We start from the raw sequence: 25,738 nt of genomic DNA, 5'->3' as shown, positions 1-25,738 counted from the left end.
TTGGCCTTGGTTGGGGATTTGCCCATCTATAGGAAAAAGAAGGAAAAGGCATCCCTTATCTCAATTTCCTATAGCTAGCCGGGAGAAACCTCATCTTGACTCTGACTGCTGGCCAGCAGAAGCCTCATCCGTAGGCCCCATGTTTTGGCTGGCTATCCAACTGGAAGTCGAAAGTCCTGTCAGTCTTGCAAGGTGCTGGGAGTACTTGCTCTTACCCAGCCTTGACCCTACCACCGAGAGTTGACCCGTCTTCCCCGGTTTCTCCTACCCCTCCAGTTTCCTCCCTGTGGGACTTTGGGGGCATTGACTATGACCAAGCAAGATTCCCTTGGTTGTCGAGGGATGCATTAATTTTATTTTGGCCCAACAGAAATTTACATATCAATCATAATAAAGCTGTTCCTCTTTACAATATATTTTAAAAGGCTGGCAAAAACCTTTTCCTAAGGATAAAATCAGGCATTGAGGGGGGCTCAAAGGCCCAAAGCCAAGGTCTATTCCCTTGCCTTTTTTTTTTCCAGCAACGCCCACACAAATATGTTCCAGCCATGTGGGTGTCCATTTAAAGTCACTAGATTGGTACAAGTCGGCACACACTGGGCTAAGTGTAGCCAAATGACTCCCATGTATCCCGGTAAAAGCCCTTCATGTGTCATCCCTCACATGACACAGGCACCCATTCCTCCGCCCTGCAGAAACAACACACATGCGGAGCATTTGGAAGCCGCCAGTGAGGACACTGCTTCCATCTGCCCAGCCTTTGGATCAAAACAGGGGCAGTTTCAACCAAGGCTTGAGCAAAATAAGTCAAAAGAGAGAGCTGCCCTGCCCTTTTGGTGCAAATCATAGTTCTTTCCATCTTTTTGGGCAGACAAAGGAGAAAAAAAAAAAAAAACTTTACCCTTTTTTTTTTTTCCTAAAAGCATTTTAACCTTTGTCCATCCTGACCACACATAAGATTCCTTTCCAAAGATTTCCTTTCACAAACCTTCTACAACTTTCCTTTGCATTTAGATTTTGTCCCAAGCCATTCCTCTCCAAACGACCAGTCTCACTTAGGACAAAATTATTTTCTTTTACCTCCAACAAAAATGTATTTCCATTTTTTTTGGTAATTTTTTTTACATAGCTACTTTTACGTACAAAGTTGCTTTCCTTATTTCCATCAGTCTTAACTGCATCTAGCAGAATTTTAACTTTTAGAAACCTTAGTCACCAGTGAAAAATAAGTAGTTACCATTTGTGAACTGTGACTTATGGCAAATTTATGAATCTGTCAAGCACAAAGCATGTTTACCAACAGACCCAAATAGCCTCAGTTTCTCTACAATAAGAACTTAAAAGCACAAACCTATGTTTAGCAATCAGTGTTTTAGCATTTTATCTCATTAGGTATCCAATGGATTTAATCCCTTGTATTGTGCAAGCAAAACTTTAAAGTTTCAGGCTATCAAAGACTTTGAAAACTATCTTAACAATTACCCATGAAAACTTGAGATAGAATAAGCCATCTTTTTAAGTCATCTTATTGCTAACAAACTGCAACAGAGACAACAGGAACTCATTAACCTTAAGTAAACCTGGTTAATAAAACAAAAACATCAAGGCTGCCATGAGTTCCTTGAGGAAGGTCACTCTCTGAATATTTCAGGTGTCAGGGAGCTGCAGGGAGATTTATTTCAGCTACATTTCTCTTGCCTTTGTTTTCTTACTCATTTTCCACCCCGAGGGGGTCCTCTGTTTCTCCCTTTCCTTTCAATCATCTTCTCCACAGTAGTTACCATAATCTTTACTTTCTGGTTTTGTCTCTCCTCATCCCTCTTTACGAATCTTTTGTACCTCCCTGAGCAATTCTGTCCACCTCGCATTCCATCCATCCATCTTCTATAACTTTCTGGAAATATCAGGCCAACTTCTAGTGACAAAATTAACCTTCAGGAGACCTTGCCCCATTGGGTCCTCTGGATCTAGGCCTGAATATTTCCTCATTGGATCCCTAAGCCTCTGTAAGAAATCAGTTGGGGCTTCCTCCTCTTACTGTATCCCAAAAGCCTTACCAGCATTCTGCCATCTTGGAGCTGATTCCCTGATTCCTTTGATTATTAGCTCTCTTAAATCCTACATCCTAACCCTGTCCCAAGGTCATTACTGTCCTAATCAGGGTCTACATTGGGAAACTTTTGTTCAGCTGGCTGAACACCCTGGCCAGGAGAATAAGTTTCATATTTAATGCTAGTAACTCTAAACACGTGTCTATCTTAGTTAAACAACAAACTTGCAAATTAGTTTTTAAACATTGACTATGTTCTACCTGCATCCGCTTAAAAGTCAATCACTTGTTCCCCATTATCAGTTTTTACCTGGGACACCAGTGGGAGAAATCTGAAGTGGGCCACCCAAGTGGGTGCTCTTTGCTCCTTGACATGGAGGGTGGGAGGAGCCAATGGTGTGGGAGGCACCAAGGAGGGTTCGGAATCAGTTATGCAGGACGCACCCTTAGGTGGTGCCAGAACAGGAGGAGAGGGAGGGGAAGGCAGAAGAGGTGAGGTGCTAGCAGAAGGCAGAGAAAGAAGATTCCCAGTTCTAAACCTTGTCAGCTCAGAGGGAGGAGCAGACGTCCTGGGGTTTTTTGTTTGTTTGGTTTTTGTTTATTTGTTTTTCCAACTGAAGTGGAAATACGGAGTCTATGTCAGACCGGAGAAGACAGGGAATTTCCCCAAAACAAAAGGAAGGAGTTTCGGCAGCTGCTTGGGAGTACTGCTTAAAGACTCCCTCCTAGTGTAGACTAACCACAGACAACTGGCTCTAATTATCATAGTCATTAACCCAGGAAATGAATGAGAGAGACACCCCCACATACAGGTCCTCCAGCAACCTCGGTTTTTTTGGAGGCCTGTTTAGACAACCATCCAGTATATCAAGAGGGAGTTTACTAGCCAAACACATTGGGGCAAACACGTTCTGCAAAAGGCCCTCAGTTCTGGATCCTTATGTAGGGCCAGAAAGCCTGGACACGGGGTACCTCAGTCCATTTGCCCTGTTTCTTACAGAAGAGGTCTGTATTAAAATTAGTGTCCCGTTAATCTACTTCATCTCCTAAGGAGTGTTGACCGACCCCAGTATTACAAAAGATCAGTTTTGTGTTTTTTGTTTTGTTTTGTTTTGTTTTTTAGATCTTGCAATCTGAATTGATTCCAGTGGGTTAAAAGGCATCCCAAGGGAGAGTCCTTGGTGACTGAAGAACATCCCGTGTTTCCTCAGTTTCAGAGAGTATAATCCCTTTCCTCCAGTGTACTAGAACTTGTCATTCACATAAAGGGCCCTATAGATCAGTCTTCCTCTGAGCCAAAAAACAGATTGCCCTTTAATTGGGTCTTTAGTCCAAACGAAACAGCAGAATTTGATCATTTTATGTTTGTCCTTATTCCTTGTACAAGGAGTGTCCTCCCAGTACCATAACGTTCACCCCAGCAGACTAGCTGGGGGAATCCGAAGAGACCCGCCTCTTTCTGGGTGTCTCTTCCCTTACCCCTAAGCCTGGAGTTTTTGTTCCTCATCCTCCACCAGGCTAGTTCCTGCCCCTGAGTTTCCCTGGGATGCTCAATCCCCCTTAATGGAGGTTTCTTGCACTTTCCAGAACCGACTGCATCTGTCGCCAGCCGTTTCCATTGCGGGAGAATGGAACCATGGGTAGAGACTCCTCATTCCCTTCGTATCTGGGATATGTCTCAGTCACACGCACTCAGTCTCTGAGGATTTCCCAACCCCCAAAGCAGTACTTATTGATGGGGTTTCGGGGTGATGGTGGGTGGCCTGGATCCAATGACCAAGGAAGAATTCTTGAAGACGTCTTTGGTGCACAAAAGTAATTTTATTAAAGCACAGGGATAGGACCCATGGGCAGGAAGAGCTGCACTGGGGTTGTGACAGGTAACTGATTATATACTCTCAGGTTGGGAGGGGATTAGAGACAGTGTAATAAGTCTTTAAGGAATTTTGGAAGCAAGGTTTCCAGGACCTTGAGGGGCTAGCTGCTGTTAGAAAAATCACCATTTATTACCACTTAGTAAAACCTCAGTCATGAGACCCTTCAGGTGTCTATCAGGGGACCATAAGCTTGGAGTATGATTCCCAGCATATATCTTGGGGGGGAGTTGAGATAAAGGAAGTTTCCAAAGGAATTTTTATGTATTAGACTTACAGGACCCTGGGAGGTCAGGATAATGTTGGGCCAAGATTGTCTTTTGCTTCTAACAGAGTGTCATCATCAAGGCAGCTGAGCTCCTAGAAGGACGTCACTGCCTGTTTCAAGGACTTGTCAATGGACTGTAGGCAGTAAGGGAATTTAATTTTTCACTTGCCTTTGTTTCCCACGTCACCATGGCAAGCACTTATACCCCCTTACAGCTTGATGAGGGTGAAATTAGGGCTCCAGGAATCGGAGTCTATAGGTTTCTGGAGATTAGGCTATGGATCAGATAGCCTTTTTCTTGCAGTTTACTAAGTTATCTGTAAACTGAAGGAGACTCCTGTCTTGCATGACTGTGATCTCTATTAATCATTTGCTTCCTTTCCTTTCCCCTGTTCTTGGGCCACCAGGAGTGTCCAAGAGTATCACACATACTCCACGGGACGGTGGGGGCAGGCCGTGCTGTTAGCCTGTACTTTGCCCTCAGCTTGCCCCATGCTCCCTCATCACTTATATTCCAATTTTCCTACCTTGGTCCATGCACGGAGTCACCAGGTCACTACAATGTCTTTTACCCTTTTCCCAGCATCACTTCTTCTGCCTCCAAAGGTAAAAAATCTCGGGCTCCATGGATCCTGCCAGGGGTCAGGGCCCTCCCACAGAAAGGCCACCCAAACCGGGGTGGGGCACGTCTCCCCTGTCACAGGAGGACCTGGCCCCCGTGGGTCCAGGTGAATCCCAGACAGCCCCCAAATATGAGAAATGGGCCTACTCACTCAGTCAAAGGAGGGACACAGAGACTCAGAGCAGAATGAAGTGAGACTTTAATCAACGTTCGTGTAAGAGTGGGTGTCTGATGGGCCCGCACACTTGGGGCAGTTACAGCAGGCAATTTATCTCCTAGCGTGCAACTCCCTTCCCTGATTCCTCATTGGCTGAGTGCTACAGAAGTGATAGTCTTACCCGGAAGTCGCCCATGCCCACGTAAGGCGAAAAGGAGTCTGATTGGAACAGATGTACATTCCTCGAGGTGACGCAGAGACTTCAGTTCTTTTGGCACATGCTCATTGCAAAGCCCGTGAAATGGAGAAGGGAAGCAGAACCAGGAAGTGAAGTGTCTAAGGGTTTGGGACTCCATTGTTGGGGGGGGCGGGTCATTCAAGTTTCCAATAGGTTGTAAACCTATTGTTAACTGGACAGCACAGCTTTTATTTGGTACTTCTGAAAACGAATCACTTCACTTCTCACAAGAGATGAGTTTGTCTTTCATAGGCCTTCCCTTGACAAATACACTGCCTAGGTGCTTTTGCTCTTCCCACCGTGTGTTGGGATATCTAATAAAGCATTCTCATAATTTATTGTGTTTCCCCTCCCATTGGTGTTTACGTATAATAATGGAACTCTACAGTGTAAAGCCTTCATGGCTCAAAAGGATAAGCCTAATGACAATTAGGTAAATATTTGGATAACATGGATGAGACTACTCAGGACTAAGGAGTTTGTTTGGGAACTTCTAAATCTACCACTTCCCAGGCATCATGTGCCCAAAAAAGCTGGCCTTGGCTGAGCGATCAGTTAGACTCCAGATGAGCCAGTCCATGAGGAACAAGCTTCCTCATTCATGTAGGAAACCAGGATAGCGGGCTCCTCTGGTTCATCAAAGGGATGATGGTTTCAGAGGCAGAGTGAGACTTAGAAGCAATTTATAGCAGCTTCCTACTTAAGGTTAGGGTCCAAAATCTACTCCAGTCCATCTCCCCTACCCCTATCTTGAACTTTATTTTCTTTTAAGAATTTGGGGCGCCTAGGTGGCTCAGTCGGTTAAGCGGCCGACTTCGGCTCAGGTCATGATCTCGCGGTCCGTGAGTTCGAGCCCCACGTCGGGCTCCGTGCTGACAGCTCAGAGCCTGGAGCCTGTTTCGGATTCTGTGCCTCCCTCTCTCTGACCCTCCCCCGTTCATGCTCTGTCTCTCTCTGTCTCAAAAAATAAATGTTAAAAAAAAAAATTAAGAAGAATTGTATTAGCCTAACCAAACACAAACCACCTGGGTTGAAATCCCAGTTCTGCTGCTTGTCTCAGGACAGTCCTGAGCAGCTCACCTAATGCCTCTAAGCTTATTTTCTCACTTTAGAATTAGGGAAAATAGCAGTGCCCCCCTTATAGGATTCTTCTGCCCTCCATAATAAGTTTGTGAATGCAAAAGAACTTTCTATGCACAGAGGGATATGGGAAAACGAATGGTTGTTATCATCTGTAACCTTCCATCTCTTGACTCCCTGACCCTGACAGGTGCCATCCACATTCCAACAGTGTCTTTCGGCCCCAAGGAGATAAACACAACAGCCCTGGCCGAGTTTGGAGAATACATTCGTTCAGGTCAGCCACAAGCTGTGGAAGCCGGGCGGGGGGCGCGCGGGGAGGGGGCAGTAGCCCTGGAGACATGATTCTTTTACAAGGTGATAAAGAGCTTCTTTTGTTACTGACCAGAGGACAGCCAAATTCTGTGGGCCTATTTTGAGTTTATACACCATGGGGAGGAATAGAAGGTCTCCAGGAGTCAGAACAGTGGCAGAGTACAGACCGTAGATTTATTTGGCCTTTGAAGGGGTCCCTGGGTGGCTCAGTCGGTTAAGCGTCTGACTCTTGATTTAGGCTCAGGTCATGATCTCACAGTTCATGAGTTCAAGCCCGTGTTGGGCTCTGTGCTGGCAGCGTGGGGCCTGCTTGGGATTCCTTCTTTCTCTCCTTTTGCCTCTGCCCCTCGCTTGCTAGTGCTCTCTCTATTTCTCAAAATAAATAAATATTTTTTAAAAAACCTTATTAGGGCACCTGGGTGGCTCAGTCGGTTGAGAGTCCAACTTCAGCTCAGGTCATGATCTCACGGTTCATGAGTTTGAGCCCCGTGTGGGGCTCTGTGCTGACAGCTCAGAGCCTGGAGCCTGTTTCAGATTCTGTGTCTCCCTCTCTCTGACCCTCCCCTGTTCACGCTCTGTCTCTCCCCGTCTCAAAAATAAATAAAACGTTAAAAAAAAAAAATTAAAAAAACAACAAAAAAAAAAGGCACAGCATAAGAATAAGTAGGACCAGGAATTCCTTCTTCTATGCAAGTTTCCAGAACTATACCCCATGTGCCTCCCACCCCTACCTCCATATACACCTATGTACACACCCCACCCACCCAGGCCCTTTCTTGGATTCTTTACTGCCCCATTTCTGAACTTTGAGTCAGTCAGCAACTTTGTGAGCTGAAGAAAGGATGGGTCAAGAAGAAGAAGAAGGAGACTTGGAACTCCCCACATCCTGTGTGAAAAGCTCATGGAGAGTAGCGAGACCCTCTTCCTAAATCAAATAAAAAACCAGCTTCTCCAAAGTTGTTGGGGGTGGAAGAGGCTGGCTGTACCCAGTAGTCCCTTCTCTACCACTACCTGTGACCTGAGTAATTGACCTTGAGAACATCCACACCCTCAGGCAGAAGTATGGCTTTACGCCAGGCAGAACAATCTCTCCATATTTGCCGTGTACAGTAGGAATGTTATTTTTAAAAAAAGGTCTTTCTTCTTTTTTTTTTTTTTTGATATAAGGGTCGTGTTTGGTCCCAGGTAATTTGGATATCAGAGACTACTATATTTAAAATTTAACTGGGGCGCCTGGGTGGCTTAGTCGGTTAGGCATCCGTCCGACTTTGGATCAGGTCACGGTCTCATAGTTCATGAGTTCAAGCCCCACGTCGGGCTCTATGCTGACAGCTCAGAGCCTGGCACCTGCTTCGGATTCTGTGTCTCCCTCTCTCTCTGTCCTTTCCTTGCTTGCTCTCTGTCTCTCTCTCAAAAATAAATATTAAAAAAAAATAAATAAATAAATAAATTAATTAATTAATTAATTAAATAAAATAAAATTACACACCCCTAGCATCTGTATAACCCTGTAGCGTATACTTGACATAACATGTTAGAGATCAGACCAAGTCAGATCTTGATCTTTTAGCTGTCATAATGATGGAATCTTGATGTGCACATTATTACATAGTAGTGGCACATTAAAAGATGAGGAAGAGGAATTTTAGAGATTGTCTCGGCAAATCAGAAATCAGACTGACTTTGTTCCAGAAGGCTTCCTAAAGGACGCTTATGTTTTTTTAAAAAGGGAGGGGCACTTGGGTGGCTCAGTTGGTTAAATGTCCGAGTTCGGCTCAGGTCACGATCTCACAGTTCATGGGTTCAAGCCCCATGTCGGGCTCTGTGCTGACAGCTCAGAGCCTGGAGCCTACTTTGGATTCTCTGTCTCCCTCTCTCTCTGCTCCTCCCCTGCTCTCACTCTGTCACTGTGTCTCTCAAAAATAAGTAAACGTTTTAAAAAAGAATCTTTTTTAAAGGGACAGGGGTGCGCATTTTGTATCAAATGGTAGAAAAACCAAAGGCAATTGTTATATCTGGCTTTCTCTCTCGCTGCTTTTCATCCCTTTCCCTCTAGTCTTTCCTACAGTTTTCAAAACCAGCTTTGTCCAGCATGAAGTCATAGGAGAGTACAGTCACCTGTTCACCGTCCAAGGCTCAGATCCCAGCCTGCAGCCCTACATGCTTCTGGCTCACAGTGATGTGGTGCCTGCCCCTGACGAAGGATGGGAGGTGCCCCCCTTCTCTGGGTTGGAGCATGATGGCTTTATCCATGGCCGAGGCACACTGGACAACAAGAACTCTGTAATGGTGAAATACTTTGTTCCCTTCGCCTTGGGGCCCTAAGGATTCGCCCAGGATGGTGAAGCTCTCACCTGACCCCCGGGAGGCAGGAGGTTATGGTAGAAAAAACCTTAGCTCCAGGAGACTTGGGTTCTAGCCATCACTTCTCTCGGTCTTGATTTCTCAACTGGGAAATAAGGGCTAGAGTAGGTGATCTCCAGGGATCCTTGTAGCTCTGACAGCGACACATTTATCCTTTTCTCCAGGTGGTAAATGTTTTACGCAGAGCCACGCTTCCTCACATCGCATCCCCCAGGACCACTTGAGCTTGTTCTCTTTAAAGACAGTCTGTCTGATCGCACCAGTCCTGATGCAGGCAGCTGGCTGTCGCCAATGCCCTGATACTCCTTCTTCCATTGTGCTTCTATCCCCCAGGCAATCCTGCAGGCCCTGGAGCTCCTGCTGCTCAGAAACTACATCCCCCGAAGATCTTTCTTCATTGCTCTGGGCCACGATGAGGAGGTAGAGCCTCCTTACCCCATAAACTATCTCTAGGACCCCTGTTTGGAGTGGGAGGGGAGGGTGTTTAACTCTAGTCCAGCTTGCTTCCCAGCTGCAGGGCCTCCAGAATATGGTGTGGTGGACTGCCACCTTCTCTAGGTATCTGTGTGCCAAAACTGTCTAAATCCCTTGACCAAGATGCAGATTCCCAGGCCCTGTGACACAGATTTGAATTTGTTGTTACAAGACTTTATATTTTTTAGAGCAGTTTTAGGTTCACAGCAAAAATGAGAAGGTTGACAGATTTCCCTTATACCGCCTACCCACACACATGCACAGCCCCCGCCATAATCAACGTTCCCACCAGAGTGGTATTTGTGACAGTTGATGAACCTACATTGACAACTCGTAATTACCCAAAGGCCTAGTTTACACTGAGGTTCACTCTTGGTGTACATTCTGTTGGTTTGGACAATTGTATAATGACACGTATCCACCATTTATAGTCTCTTACAGAGTAGTTTCACTGCCCTAAAAATCCTCTGTGCTCCACCTCTCCATCCCTCTCTCCCTCCCCCAACCCATGGAAACCACTGATCTTTTTAGTGTCTCCATAGTTTTGCCTTTTCCAGAATGTCGTATAGTTGGACTCATACAGTATGTAGCCTTTTAAGGTTGCCTCCTTTCATTTAGTGATACTCCTAGATCTGAATTTCTAACAGACTCCCCGGTAATATCTGAGGCGGGCAGGTGTTCCATCAGTGACACCTGAGAAACACTGGTGTGCTAGAAAGAGAACCAACAGGGAGCAAGGAATCAATGTTTTATTTCCAGTGATGTCAGTTACTTTGACCTTGGGCCAGTCACCTCGTTCTGTGGGTCCCAGTCTCCTCGTTTGTGAAATGAGGGCAATTTGGCCCTTTCAGCTGTGACATTCCAAGATTCTGTGAAGCAGGGTTGTGTAAGGCCCTTGCCCTCCCTCTCCCCCACCCCAAGAAGGAGACTGGGAAGGGAGGTTCTGGAGTCCCTAGCAATGCTGAATGGGTCTTCATTAGCTGTTGGAGGTCTGGCTGAGGAGCACTGTGGGTGTGGGTTCGATGTCTACAGATCTCAGGCCACGATGGGGCTCAGAAGATTTCAGCCCTGCTACAGGCAAGGGGTGTCCAGCTGGCCTTCATTGTGGACGAGGGTAACTTCATCTTGGATGGTTTCATTCCCAACCTCAAGAAGCCCTTTGCCATGTGAGTAAAGTACCCCATCCCCCCTGCCCCCACCTTGGAAGGTGTCCTCATCCCATTTCAGATGACTCCAGCCTGGTGTCTGTGGGCCATACTAAGACAACTCTTTCTTTTACCCCTCTTGCCCTGATCTTCAACCAGTTCTGGGCTCCCCCTTCGCTTTCTCCTCTATTGTAGATTGTTTACAGCAGCATGAAGCCAACCTCCTAGCCCTCTAAACCACTGGTCCCATGGGATAATTCAAGGGGGGAGGAAGTCGGGAGGGCCCTCTCTGATCCTCTCCTACAGCATTGCAGTCACAGAGAAGGGTGCAATTAATCTCATGCTGCAAGTAAACACGACTCCAGGCCACTCTTCAGCTCCTCCAAAGGAGACGAGCATTGGGATCCTCGCAGCCGCCGTCAGCCGGTAAGCAACACCTGCCTCTGCCCCCTTGCCAGACTCCGGTTGGAAGACTTGGCGCTCTCCCACTTTGAGTTTGAAGGGGCTGAGCTGCCTGGCCTGAAGCTGGGCTGAGAAGCCACGACGGGGGCCACAGAGAGGACAGAGCCACCAGTACCCAGGCGGGGGCTAGAGATCAGAGGAGGGTTTATCCATATTGCAAGCGAGAGCTGGCCAATAAAAGCTAGGTCAGGACACGAGGGCTGCAGGCCTCAGGTGAGCATTTCAGGGTCTCACCTCTGGCTGGGTTTTCTTAGCAAAGTGGGAAGATCTGTATTAAGTCAGTGAAATATGTAACCGATTATCTAGCAGTGTTTAAGGCTTTGTGCCCAGTGATGGGCATACAATGGTGGAAAAAACAGACAGTCCCTTTCCAGAAGGAACTCACAGTTCGCAGCAGAGACTGATAATTGTGCTACAGTGTGGTAGGTGACATGACAGTGGGGGTGCCTCCCTGGACTCGGTAGACAGGGGCAGCTTCTTCCGATGGACTAGAGGTGGTTCCATCTGTGCTTGGAGATCTCCAAACGGGTGGGTCGGTGGAGGTGATAGGAAGGTGAACGAGAGACATCCTCACCAGGCCTGTTGAAAAATCCTGTCTCCCTCCTTCTCTTCAGACCCCTGACCTTTGACTGGGGGTGGGGAAGTCTTGAGAACCCCATTCTCTTCTAGACTGGAGCAGACACCAATGCCGAACATGTTTGGAAGCGGACTACTGAAAATGACATTGCAGGAACTGGCACATGAGGTGGGAGAAGGAGTCTCACACGCTCCTGGTCAGCTGTGGAAGGGGAAGAAAGGGTGGCAGAGGAGTAGCTTCTAGAGTAAGAGAAGGGCCCACTGCTGACCAGGGCTCTGCACATGCTCACCTGTTTTCAGCCAGAGGCTGAGCCAAGGCTTAAAGATCTGGCTTGGTCCCAGGGCTTTAGTGCTTCTCTGAGACCCTGAGACCTGACACAACCGGGCACCCTTTGGGAACTGGTTCCCACCCATCCTGGAGGCTACCACTGAGGGCCCTCAAGGCAGATATAAAGCAGGGAGAGACCCAGGCCTCAGGTACAGTGACCCTGGTAGGCTGACACCTCTGAGATCCCGCTGACCTGGTTCTTTCCCTTGCAGTTTCCCTTCCCTACCAATATAATCTTGAGCAACCTGTGGCTATTTGGGCCCCTTGTAAGCAGGTAAAGTTTTCTCTTTCCTTCTCGCTCATCCTCCCCTCCCACCAGACCTACCCAGTCCCCACTCCTTGGCTTAACTGGGCTTGACTAATCATCCCTTAGCCACCAGATGCTACATCTAGTTCATATACAGGATGTCCCTCTTAGTCTTAAAGATCTCCAAGATTCAGGAAACTGGGTGCTCTTCAACCTGTTTTTTCTTCACATTAGATGGTTTTCCTATTGTCTGATCTTTGTCCTTTTGCTTTAGGTTAATAGAGAGGAATTACATAACCAATGCACTGGTCAGGACCACCACGGCGCTCACCATGTTCAATGCAGGAGTCAAGGTAACATCTCCTGGATCCTCCCCTATACCTTTTCTTCACTGCCCACCCAGCCCTCTACCCTTTGGCTTTATCTCCTGTCTCCTTCTTCCTTCTCGGATTACAGTTTGAATAGTAGGAAGGCCCAATGCTGAATTGTACAATGATATCAGTTGGGTAAGCCACAAGAGCAGGTGTTCTAGCTGCGGTCCATAAACCCTCTGAAATTGCCAGGTTTTATATATGTGTATTTCGAGGGGTGTCCGTGGCCCCTCTCAGGTTCCTTGGGTCCGTACCCCTTCAAAAGCAACCATTACACTAGTATGAAGGAGGGTGGTTTGGGAGTTAATTTTTGTGAACTATACTCATTCAACGTGATATATATTTACCTAGCATGTTGGTCATGTAGACTAAATATTCTAACATGTATACCATCAAGGCTCTTTTGATTGTTCTTCATCATACTTTGGAAGATTTATCCACCTAACAAATTTAATGAATGACTAATGTCTTTTCCCCTAGTGTTACCCTGTGTTGAAAGAGAGAAACTCACCTGCCATTTATAAAATCTATGATAACATTCATGATATATACCACACATAATATGTATACATTGTCATTTCCCAAAATACACTAAATAATGGGTAACCTTAGCAAACATAAATTCTATAAAGTTTACTCTCACAGTAATAAGTTTTGAGTGATTGTTTTTTTCCAAGAACTACTTTTTGGCAAACTGGTCTACTTCCATTTAGATTAGCCACTAAGGGGCATCTCTGTTTAAAGGAAGAAGCCATGGAGTGCCTGGGTGGCTCAGTCAGTCGAGTGTCCAACTCTCGATCTCAGCTCAGGTCTTGATCTCAGGGTTGTGAGTTCAAGGTCCACATTGGGCTCTGTGCTGGGTATGAAGCCTGTGAAAGAAGGAAAGGGAGGGAGGGAGAGACAGAAGGAAGGAGGGACGAAGGAAGTCACAGCCACACTGGTTAGCCTGGGCCTAGGCCTTTCCGAGAACTTGAGAGAAGTGACACCCTTCCAGTTACTACCAGTACCACCAGCACAACGTTAAGGAGTGCCATTCACCTTGCACACAGTGTGGCCTTGCGGAGCTCTGGTAATCTGGGGCCCAGGCTGAGCCTGGCACCCCAGTGAATTCCTGGCATGACTGACTGAAGTGTCCAGTGCGTCGGCCAGACCTGAGCTGTCTTCAGCTGCCTTAAAGTGTTCACCGGAATAACAGTACTGTGTCCTTGCATTTGAATCCCACTTTATCTGTCCAGAATCCTTTCATATTTGTTACTCTATTTGATCCTTTTCACAGCTCTCCTAGTACTATTGTTCCAATCGCCATTTGGGAAACAGAGGCACCAACAGGTTATAATTATTCAAAATCACACAGGTGCTTTATAACAGCCCAGTTCTTCTGTCCCTAGTCTGGTGCTGTTTTGCACCAAACCACTGCAAAGAAAGATTCAGAGTCGAGGCATCTGTTCTCTCATGGCCCCTGAGGAAAAAATCCACTCTCTTCTCCAATTAGGCCTGTGTTCTTCCTGGTCAGGCAGAGAACGGAGTCAAATTTTGCAATTAGACATGGGAAACCACCCTCATCGTCCCCTTCGGGGAGCAAACACACCATGACTGGCCTGCAGAGGCTCTGGGTGCCCTGTCCGGAGTAAGCTGTAACCGCTGCGGGAATGTCCTGGGCGCCCTGGGAAAGACAGCGTATGCACGAGACTGCCAGTGTGGCGCTGCACGGGGCCAAAAGAGACATGTCCGGGTGGTCACAGAGAAAACAGTCTTGCTCTGAGCAGCATTCCAGGCCCAAGACCCCCCCTCCAGGCCCAAGACGCATGGAAATCTGACCTAACACAGAAACACATCTCTAGCTCTGAACATTACCACTTGTCAAGGGCCCAGAAGAGACAAGGGGCTGGCCAAACCGTAAGCCCTGGACCTTTCAATCAAGTCAGCTTCCTTTTTCTCTACTGGGGGTGGTTGGCCCTTCCTGGGCGGGGAGCACGGGTGTCTCAGCCCAGGGTTTGTGGTTCCCTCTCCAGGTGAATGTCATCCCCCCGGTGGCCCAGGCCATAATCAACTTCCGGGTTGACCCTGCACAGACAGTCCAGGAGGTACGTAACCTGTGTTTCCAACAACTGGCTCAGTGTCAGGGAGGTGTGGTCCTCTGGATTTGGGTTTAGCTGCAATCCCAGGGCCGGCCCACCTGCTTTTGTTGACTTGTTCAATAACATCGCAATTTTCGAAGGCTTCTGGGTAGCTGGCTAGGAATAGGAGACCTCTGGTACAGGGAGCCTGGGGGCGGGAGATGACTCCTGATAAATGGTGACAACTGCGTGTGGCACTGTCCTAAGGGTACACGTGCTCATTGAATGCCCACCGCCCACTATGAGGTAGGAATTGTATCATCCTTCTTTAACAGGGAAACTGAGGCACAGATCAAAAAGACAGGTAAGTGGGCACCTAGGCGGCTTAGTGAGTGAAGCATCTGACTTCGGCTCAGGTCGTGATCTCACGGTTTGTGAGTTTGACTCCACGTCGGGTGAGCTCCAGCCCCGCTTGGGGTGAGCATGAGCCCCATTTCTCTTTCTTCCTCTCTCTCTCTCTCTCTCTCTCTCTCTCTCTGCCCCTCACTCACTTGCACCCTCTCTCTCTCTCAAAAACAAAACAAGACAAACAAACAACAGCAGGTGAGTGACTTGCCCAGGATTGCACATCTAGCAGGCTAGTTCCAGAACCGCCACACCGGATGACGATTAAAACAATTAGGGGTGAACAGCCGAAGGACCAGTGCAAGGAAGGGAACTATCACTACCTCTGAGGGTCAAGAGAGGCTTTTCTGATGGAGAAACTTGAGCTGCAATGGAAAGGACAAACAGCACCTTGTAGAAGCCAGGCGTTCAGAGTCAGGCTAAAATAACATAAGGCTAAAGAGGAGGACCGACCGGGCAAAAGGGGCAGGTGGTGAAAACGGAGTTGTAGCGTGGGGGTCAGGGCCTTGCGTACCTTGCTGAGGATTTGGGGCTCTGATTGGCAGACAGAGGGAACCGTTAGAGGTCTTCTAACAGGGCCGTGATGTCCCCAGCTATGCTTTTAGGAAGCTGGTGCTGGTGGCAATGCAGAGGAAGTGTCAGAATAGGAAGAGGTGTTTGGGAAGCTGTTACAGCCTCTCAGGCAGTGGACTGGGCCCGGGTGATGGGGTGGAGAAGGGCACCTGCCAGGGACGTGGGAGATGGGGTCAGCAGAATGCGGTGCGTCCCAGGCACGGGGAGACAGAAAGGCAGGATGGCTCCAAGGTTTGTGACCTGGGTGGCTGGCCAGGTGCCGATGCCTTTAACCAAGATCAAGAGTGTAGGAAGCAGGGCAAGTTCACAGAGAAACGTAATGGTCGAGAAGTTTGAGAAGCTTATAAATTATAAATAGGCAATTATAAATACCTCGGGTTTGGAGAGCGAATGAACAAGAGATACAGGCTGGAGTGTTATTAACATAAATGAAACCTCTGGAGTCAATCAAATCCCACAGGAAGGATGTGTAAAATTAGAAGTAAAGAGGATTGAGGGCAGAGCCTCGCAATGGCCTGCAACAAACACCAAATTAAAGACTATTAAAATCCGTGCGTAATTGCGAGCTGTGCCCTGACGCAGAGGGCCCAGGTGCTAGTGGGGAACCAAACGGAGAACCAGACCTGGCATGGGGGTGGGCAAGCCTTCCCCGGGGAAGCGGCATTTGAGCTGAAAGATAAAGGGTGAGTAGACATTATTCGGAATGTTTGTCATCTTCAGGAGAGGCTAGCTTATTTAAAAGGCAGGTTAAGCTAAAAAAAAAAAAAAAGAGTTCAAAAGGTAAATCTAATCCTTCAAAAAATGACCTCAAGAGGCAACCCAACAACTCTCAAATGAATGATATGTTCCCGAATTCAGCAGGGGCAGGGGCAGGTGGTGTTCCCTGAGTCTCTGGTGCGGATCCTCGAGGCGCAGCCCCCCTTAGACTTCGTGGTCCTTTCTCCCTAAGTTCTTCACCCTGAGGGTTTTGTTTGTCCTCACGCAGGGTGCGAGGCACACCCCTCAGTGCGGGGGGGTGGGGGCAATGGACTGATGGCCTGCCCAGAGTCACCCAGCATTCGGGGGAAGCTGGGACCGGTGTGAGCCCTTGGCTCTGCTGCTTTTCATCAAGTGCCAACCTTTGTCCTCTCCCTGGAGGATCACGGGGCCAGGAAATCACTGAATTCCCCCTATTGAACTTCTTTCAACCAGTTTTTTTCCAGCCTCGTTCCAACTCCATGCCCTTTCCAAGGGCTGTTTTCCACCAGCTGGGGTTTTCGTCTCCCCAGATTCTGGCACTCTTCCCTCCTCTCTGTTCCCGTGCCATAGTGCCCTTCCCCAATCTATCTCATGAAATCCCTGGAATCCCTGCACCCAGCCTGCCCACCTGCCCCAGTGAGGAATGAATGGAAAGTCTCCCATCATCCTGAAAGCACACAGCACCCTTTTGTTCTGGTCCTTTCTCTCCCTCATGCCCTGGTGCCACGCATCGGGTTCTGTCCTCAGACACCATGCTGGTCCGAGGGCCAAGGGTGCAGGGCCTAGGACTGGATCTGGCAGGAGCACAAACAGTTCCCAGAACCCTCTTCCTCCACCTGTAACTGGGTTCTCCCATGTTGAGGCTGTAAATAGGTCCCTGGCATCTGTCTATGAGGAACGGTCTTCAGAAATGTGCCAGGCTACCCTGTAGAAGGTTTGTGCTGAATGGGCCTCAAGGAGAAAAATAAGGCTACTGGGAGATGTTTCAGGAAGCCCCCACTTAAAGGAGAGTTTGGGAATATGGTACCTGGGATGATAATGAGTTTCTCAGAGGGTGGATGTCTACCTATATAGAGTGTGGTAGAAAAGATTCTTTGCTTTCTTCATTTCTTCACCAAGTGTTTATTGAGTGGCTGCTATGGTCTAAACACCTGGGGAAATGGTGAGCAAGACGGCCAAGATTCCCATTCTGGTGGCACTACGCTCTAGTGGGGAAGGGACAGCAATAAGCAAGTAATCAAATACCTTAAGAGGTTAAGTACCATAAAGAAAATCATGTGGTGATGGGTCCCAAAGCGATTGTGAAGTGGGGATAGAACAGAGAGTCAGTCCTCCAAGGCGAGATTTACCCTGAGACCTGAGATAGAGCAAAAACCTGGGAATGGCAACCAGGCAGCAGGGGCACAGAAGACATTCAGGGGCGCCTGGGTGGCTCAGTGGGTAAAGCAGCCAATTCTTGATTTCGGTTCAAGTCATGATCTCACAGTTCCTGGAATTGAGCCCTGTGTCAGGCTCTGCATGGGGCTCCATAGCCTGCTGGGGATTCTCTCCCTCTCTCTCTCTCTCTCTCTCTCTTTCTCTCTCTTCCCCTCCCCTACTATGCGCTCACATGCACACATGCTCTCTCTCTCAAAGTAAATACACACACACAAAAAAGAGGGGCGCCTGGGTGACTCAGTCATTAGGCAACCAACTTTGGCTCAGGTCATGATCTCACAGCTGGTGAGTTCAAGCTCCCCATCCGGCTCTCTGCTGTCAGTGCAGAGCCCTCTTCAGGTCCCCCATCCACCTCTCTCTCTGCCCCTCCCTCCCTCCAGCTCTCTCTCTCTCCCTCTGTCTCTCAAAAATAAATAAACATGAAAAAAAAGAAGACATTCATAACCAAGTTGCTCAAAGGCAGAATGGATTGTAACTCGTGATGGTGCACTTTCTGCCATGGAAGAATTCAAGCACAGGCTGGATGGTAATCTCGTGGGTGTCAATGAGAGGCCTCGCCTTACAGCAAGATGGAGGCTGGACTTGCTAAGTCTAACTCTAGAGCCCTTACCAAGGTGTTGATATCCCTTGTCCTTGCCTTCAACAAACTTATCATTTCCTTGAGGGGAAAACATATCTACACGTAAAACAGAGGGAACACGTGATGGCGTGGGAATGTGCGGTAAGGGCTGTAGGAGCTCAGAGAAATGAGAGACCAATGTGCCTTAAAGTAACCTTTGAGGTCCCTCTTACCACCGGCGGGTCCCTCCTCTTAGTCCCATCCTTGTGCCCCTGATTACTGCCCAGGCTGGCCCCTCTATCCTAAACAAATAGCAGCTAGCATATATTGAGTGCTTACTGTGTGCCAGGAACGGGCCCAAGCACATCACGTAGGTTAATTCCAGTGGTGGTCACAACCACCTTACCAGGTAGGTGTTCCTGTTATCCTGACGTTAACAGGTGAGCGTGCAGATGGCACAGAGGTTAAGCAGTTAGCCCCAGGTGACACGACTATAAGTGGCTGTCCGTGGCACGAAGTGTGGTGTCACTGCTCAATTTTTGTGCATGCCCCTCTCCAGGCTCAGACTGTCCCTGCTTCTTCTCCATCAGTTTCATATCCTCTCCGCAAATTCTGGATTCTTAAAATCCATACCACCAAGGAATCCATCCTCCTGGGCCGCCTGGCTGGCTCAGTCAGAAGACCGTGCAACCATTGATCTCAGGGTCGTAGGTTAGAGCCCCACATCGGGTATAGAGATTACTTAAAAAAATAAACAAACTTTAAAGAAAGAAAGAACACCATCCTCTTTCTGGCCCTCCTTCCGATCGCCTCGACCTCTATGTGCTTTGGAGACAGTAAATCATCACCCTTGTGAAGTCAGAGACCAGATTCAGATACCCAGCCCAGTGATACTCACTGTATAACCCTGAACAAGTTACTTCATGAGACAACTCCCAACTATTTTTTTTTTTTTTGGCTCATATCTTTTAAATTTCTGGTATCCAGCATTCATCACATGCTTTTATGCTCCTGACCAGAAACACAGAAACACAGAAATGAGGTAGACATAGCCCCTCCTCTTATGTCAGGACCTGGCCTAGCACTAGAACTTGGTCTCTTGTGGCCTCTCACTGAGGGGCGCTCCCATGTGTGCCCTCTTCCATTTCTGGGGACAGGAATCTTCAAGTAATTTGGGACAGGGGGCAGCAGGCACAGTCCTAACCCACCTTACAGGGGATGACTGGGAGCCTCCCAGTTGGTTGAGGATATATCAAAACTAGGCATTAATTCTTATATTAGAGAATTTCAGACAGAAGCGTAGAGCGAAAATGAGCTCAGATAAATGAGTTGTCCCTCCTCCTTCCAACTAATCCAACAGCAGGGAATTGGGGTTGGCTCAATGGTGGTTTCTAAGCCAGAAATAGCAACCTTCATTTCCTTTCCAGACTCAGCTCCTAGCATACTTCTAGGGGACACTGACCTAAAAAGGAGTACCCTTGAGATAATGTCCCCCGTGCAGGTGATCCTCAGCTATGGGACACCCCCCTTTCTAGGACAGAAGCAGTTCTAAAGCAATTGCTGATCAAATGAGTTGAGGCTAGTGCTGGGGCTTTCCCTGTGTGGTGGGGTGGGCTTGGGGACCACCCTAAACCAGCCTCCTGGTCCATTCCCACAAGGCTCAGGTCACATGGAGCTGGGGTCTGGTCTACGTCCTGCCTGAGACCAGGACCTGTGCTGGATTCAGCTCTCGTTGTTTCAGACTGAATTCTCTAGGAGCTTCCTCAGGTTCCTTCCTGAGGAAAGGAAGCAAAGAGAGAGCTTGAATACCAGTCCCCCAACTCCTGACTTTTTGTCTGTGTTGAGCTCATCTTCCTGGCTCCAGTGCAGTTAGTTACAAACAGGAAGCAGGGATGCCCAAAGAGGAGAAAGAAAAGTGTGTGACCTTTTCCTCAACTGTCTGTGGCTCCCAGGTTGAATGAGGTCATCACATCTATCACCCTTGCCTCAAGATGGTTGAGTTCCCCTTTCTGCTGTCTCTTCTACATTCCACCCGGCCCATGACTCACGGCCCAAGAGGAAGGACACACAATTTCCTGATTTCCAATTCTCTGCCTGCCTCATGGCTGTAAGGCAAGCCTCCTGAACATTTAACCTAAATCTACCATGCTGTAGATTCCTTTCCAAGAAGACCCAATTCTTCTATCTCCTACTGCCAATCAGCTGAAATTGAGGTCCCGGTGCTAAAATGAGCTCCTCTGTAAGCTCCAAAGTCCTGCCTTGCTGGAGACAAAGCAGGACTATTTCGATTCATATGGTACTTGCACGGCAGATAGTAAGAACTCAAACCCCCATTTGTTTGCTCCCTCAAGGTCCTAGAACTCGTCAAGAACATTGTGGCTGACAACAGGGTCCAGTTCCACGTGTTGAGTGCCATTGACCCCCTACCTGTCAGCCCCTCTGACCATCAGGCCTTGGGCTACCAGCTGCTCCGCCAGACCATACGGTCTGTCTTCCCGGAAGTCAACATTGTTGCCCCAGGTAATGACTTCATCATCTGTGACCACAGGGAGGCAGGGGCTGGAACTGTTTCCTATCTAATGTCTACTGCCCCACCTCCACCCCAGCTGTTCAGCCTGGAAACATCTGGCTGCTTCCCCTCGTGATGGGACTGGAACTGTATTTTCCTCTTGGAGTGGAAGTCAGAAAGCAAACAGGAAAAGAGCAGAAACAATAAATTAGATCAGTCATGCCCGGGTCCTGGCTTCACCTAGGCCAGCCACTCTGGCATGGAGGAGAGGATCAGCCCAGACCCCACCCCTACCCCCACCCCCACCTTAATCCTTGAGGAGCCACAGAAGAGGCCAAGTTTCCCCCAGGCTGGTTCTGATCTATGCAAGGATAATAGCTCAGCAACAGAGCTCAGAATCTGCAGCCCAGAAATGCCTCCCCACCTCTACCATTTGCATTAACCCCCTTCACCTCTCCCAGCCCAGACAGCAGTGCCTCTATGCCCTTTCCCTGGTCTTCCAGCATACCTTCCATACCTATACTGGGCAGATGGTGGCTCTCCAATTTAACACTGGAAGAGGGTCACCTAGGCCACTTATTACAGTGAAGGGTTAGGGCTCCCAAAGATTCAGCCTAACCAAATCTGGAGAGGACACTGGAGTCTGCCTTTTTAATATCCCTCAGGAGATTCTGAGACCAGATGATGGCTGACCACAGTTTGAGGATCTCTGGTCTGCGATGTGAGGATGGCCCATAATGCTAAGACCTGTGTCCAGTTTTGTCTTTTAAATCTAGGTTTATCACGGATTCCCTCATTTTCTAAGCACATACTTAGGACCTGCCTCTGTGCTAGGCATGGGCCCATAAAGAGCGTCCAGTGAAACTCTGCCTCCACAAGATCAGCTGTGAAAAGGGCAGCCTTGTTTTTTAATCAACCAAAATCTAGCTATAAGCCCCACTCCTCAGGAAATCCAACCTGAGGTATTACTGAGACCTCCAGGCTCCCCACCACCACCCTCATTTTGAATCAGGCCCCGAGGTCTTACATAGCAACCTGACATGGGAGTCCCTTGGCAGGTGGTCATAGGTCCTTGGGGCTCCCTCTGAGACATCCATTACCTAGCTAGAAGGTCACTTCAGGTTGGAGATTCCCTCTGAATTCCGGAGAGTAGGATCTTTGACTCTAGACCTAAGACCCCATCTCCCTGAACATGCCAGGCAACCATCCCCTCTGAGGTCTGCCCCCTACTCGAACTCCTGCCACAGAGCAGGGCTGGGTCTCCACCATCCAGGGACCCTGGCCCTCACAGTCCCCGATTCTTCTCTCTTGGCTCTCAAAGCTCCCTACGCTACCCTCTCCCCTCTGGGGTAACCGCCATAATCCTAACAGGGTTAGGCTTTTACGGGGAAAAAAGATAAGCAGGCATCAACTGATAGAAATCCCTAAAGCAAGGAGTTTGAAGGGCCTAGTTACCCATTTGAAACCGGAAGTGGAAAATGAAACAAAACACAAACTAACATCTCAGATCATCCCACCGCTCTTCACTGGGTGCTTCAGGGGGTCTTTTCTCAGAGAATGCTCCCCCCGGGGACAAGGCCCAGCCCTCACTGGAGAGGGGGTGAGCTGCTCCTACCTTCAGGAGAGCAAGACACTGGAGAATAAACATCCTGGGACTTTCCTAACCTGAGGTTTGACTCTTGGAAAACAGAAAATAACAGGAAATTATGTTCTACTTTAAGGGGACTGCATTTTATAACAGTAAAACTCCCCGGGGGTGTGGGGGGGGGGGGCGTGTTTATTTCTGACCTAGGGTGGTGTAAAGAGAGCTGAGGCAGTAAAGAGCTGATATCTAGATTTCCGAAATAGCCCAGGGAAGGGTATAAAATGAAGGTACTGGCTTCCCTGATCATCGTGGAGCGAGGACACTTGGCTCTGGATCATTCGGGGATAGCTCACTAACGCCCTTGGGAGGAGACCCCATGCTTCTGGCCGAACGGTGTTTTAGAAGGTGTTGAGAACGGGTAACCCGAAGGTTAAAAATTCAGAGCGACAGGCTCCCAGGAGGGCCCAGGTGAAGTTCTTATTGGCCCAGAGGCCCTAATTTTCCAGCCAGTCCACCTCCCACCAGTATCTTGGCTTGATTATCCACATCAAGCCTCACCGTCCTTCATTTTCTCTGTCCAGGTGTTTGTATCGGCAACACAGACAGCAGACACTATACAAACCTCACCACCAGCATCTACCGGTTCAACCCCCTCTACCTGAATCCTCAGAGCTTCCAGAGGTGAGTGAGTGGAATAGGTCTGGAGAGCAAGGGGCAAAGAGGAGGTACATCTGACCTGTCCCCACCCCCTTTCTCCTGCCAGCCCACAGAACAGGAGAAAGCTGGGGTTTGCACAAGCTAAAATGAAGAATTCTAGAACCCAACTGGCCAAACTTCCTCATGGCCAGAGCCTTGCCACTCCCCAGAGTGCGTGGAAATTGCCCACTGGTTTTCTGGGATGGAGATAATCAGATGATTGGAAAGTCTCTGGTGGAAGTAGGACCCTTGGGTCTTAATCCCTCCACCTCTTCCCTTTGGGAGCATGCTTACCCTCTGGACGTCATTTTCTCCCCAGAAGGGGAGACTCCAGACTTCTCAGTTACCATTCAGTGAAACAGACCCGCTTGTGGTCAAAGGTGGACACATGCTTTGAATTCTCAGAAGAAAACACTCTATAGGGGAGCCTGAGTGGCTCCATCGGTTAAGCCTCTGACTCTTGGTTTCAGCCCAGGTCACGATCTCAGGTTCGTGAGATCGAGACCCGCATCGGGCTGTGCGCTGACAATCTAGAGACTGCTTGGGATTCTCTTTCTTCCTCTCTCTGCCCCTCCCCTCTCCCCCTTTCTCTCAAAGTAAGTAAATAAAACATTAAAAAAAAGAAGAAAACACTATAGGGATCTAAGACATGATCTTCAATTTTAACTATTGTATGTGAATTACTACTTTGTGGGTTCTTCAGCAAAATTTTAGTCCTTGGGCGTGGGGGGTTGACTTCCATCTACCTTTCTGTTCCTTACCATATCCAGACCTGATTTCCCCACTCTAAGTCAGTTGCCAGTAGAATGAAAATACTGTATTTGAATACGAGCTCAAGAACAGCTTTCATGGTTTTTGTTTGTTTTTTAACTGGAGCCGCAGGCTGCTGCGCTTTATTTCCTTTCATCTTTGAGGTTACATGTGTGGTGTGGTTGTGTGTTGGGTGGTGTGGAGGCTGGTTGTGGGCACAGGATCAGATGGAAATTTCCTAGGTGAAGTAGAGGTGCCCTGGGCAGTCTCCCTCTGTCTCCTTTTGTGCCCCTAGCAATGTGGGGGCCAGGGGACTCTAGCCTGAGAGAAAGAGAATTAAAAAGATAATTTCCCCTCAGGGGACAAATTATCAAATCGATTCCAGGGCAGGAAATGATTCTGAACTCCCCAGGATTTTAGTATTTTCTTCCCCCCACCATTCTTTGCCACGGTCATGGATCCAGGAAAGATGACCTACGTGTCACATGAAACCTCACGTCTTACAAACAGCCTCTCCCACGTGCCCACTTCCTACCCCTGGAGGGTCAAAGGCCAGTGGCTTCAGGGCATGTGAGGTGGGGGTACTCTGCACTAAGGCTTGTGCTAAAGCGGTTGGCTTTCTCCAACCTTCCCCTAAATCTCTCCCACAGCATCCACGGCATCAATGAGAAAATCTCAGTCCGCGCCTACGAGACCCAGGTGAAATTCATCTTTGAGTTTATCCAGAATGCTGACACAGACCAGGAGCCAGTTCCTCACCTGCACGAACTGTGAGGTCAAGGAGCCAGCTGGATTAGGGGTGCCCGACCTCGGCCGAGGCTAACTCAAGGGCAAAGCTAATGCTGATGAAACTTTGGGTCAAAACCACACTATGATACATCACCCTCCTGCCTTGATCACTCCGGATTCACCAAAGAACAGGCCAAGGAGTAGGGAAGGGCCAGCAGAAATCCGGCTTCTCCCTTCCTCTGAACATCTGCATCCCTAGGCTGACCAGTGCTTACTGCCTTCTTGTCCCCGTCTTAGAGGTTACCCGGCTTGTTTGTCTTGCGCTGGTTATTTAACCACCCCTTATTAAGGCCAGACTTAACAAATGCAGATTTGGGAAAATCTCAAGCAGGTTTTACCTTCTAGAAATGTTTAATTTAGGGCATGCTTGCCAGGCTGCCTTCTCCGTTGCTTATCTATTTCTTTTTGCTGTTAACTTCCTTTCTCTCCCCGCACCTCCCTTGGATTTTTTAGCTGGCTTTTCATCTCTCCTCTCCTGCCCCTGCATCCCTTCGCCTGCCCTCCAATTTATCCTACATCTGGAGCAGAACTTAGTCAAACTGTGATACCACTGTAATCACTACAACAACTAGTCAAATAACGTGAGCTATGCGGCATGAAGCGGTCGCCGAGGGGTGGCACTGAGGCAGGGGAGCTTTGGAGGAACCCCCAGCCTCCCGGTTCTGGAGGCTGGAGCCTGGAGAAAAAAGCCTCTGTCCTTGGGCTCTTCCCAAGGGCTCCCTGGGCTTTGCTCCCTCCCTTGCCCTGTTCCCACCACCTGCTTCTGCCTCACCCCAGGAGGCACTAATCTGTGGAAACATTTCCCTGGCACTTCCTATGGGCTGAGCTCCCAAGAGAAGGGCACTCGTGATCCCGCCTCTCAGTGGAGCCCAGGACCAGCAGGCCTCCGGCCCTGGCATCTGGTCCTGGTTCTGACCTGTCAAAGGGAAGGTGAAGGGCATGGGGTGGGGGGGGGAGCCAGGAGGAGCCTGACTTGAGGGTCTCTGCCCCAGGCGGCGGGCAGAGAAGGAGCAAGCTGCACTCCCTTAGGGAACAGCAGGGCTCCTGTCTTCTCTCTGCGGAGTCCGAC

The 25,738-nt window shown here is 48.6% G+C and overlaps 1 protein-coding gene across 1 annotated transcript in view; it reads left to right on the top strand.

Moving 5' to 3' along the window:
- The window catches only part of PM20D1 (peptidase M20 domain containing 1), a 30,306-nt gene extending 5,310 nt beyond the window's left edge, over positions 1-24,996 (top strand). The window contains exons 2-13 of the mRNA XM_042925468.1: positions 6,480-6,566; positions 8,661-8,893; positions 9,302-9,388; positions 10,475-10,608; positions 10,894-11,013; positions 11,719-11,794; positions 12,166-12,227; positions 12,475-12,553; positions 14,584-14,655; positions 20,692-20,860; positions 23,016-23,115; positions 24,531-24,996. Of these exons, the coding sequence (XP_042781402.1) occupies positions 6,480-6,566; positions 8,661-8,893; positions 9,302-9,388; positions 10,475-10,608; positions 10,894-11,013; positions 11,719-11,794; positions 12,166-12,227; positions 12,475-12,553; positions 14,584-14,655; positions 20,692-20,860; positions 23,016-23,115; positions 24,531-24,654 (1,343 nt within the window). The 3' untranslated portion in view covers positions 24,655-24,996. The remainder of the gene's footprint in view (positions 1-6,479; positions 6,567-8,660; positions 8,894-9,301; positions 9,389-10,474; positions 10,609-10,893; positions 11,014-11,718; positions 11,795-12,165; positions 12,228-12,474; positions 12,554-14,583; positions 14,656-20,691; positions 20,861-23,015; positions 23,116-24,530) is intronic.
- Positions 24,997-25,738: the final 742 nt, after the last annotated feature.

The sequence above is a fragment of the Panthera leo genome, chromosome F3, assembly GCF_018350215.1.
Source record: "Panthera leo isolate Ple1 chromosome F3, P.leo_Ple1_pat1.1, whole genome shotgun sequence".
In the NCBI taxonomy this organism is placed as follows: domain Eukaryota; kingdom Metazoa; phylum Chordata; class Mammalia; order Carnivora; family Felidae; genus Panthera; species Panthera leo.
The sequence above is the reverse complement of the archived record's forward strand: the minus strand, read 5'-3'. Positions and strand labels throughout refer to the sequence as shown.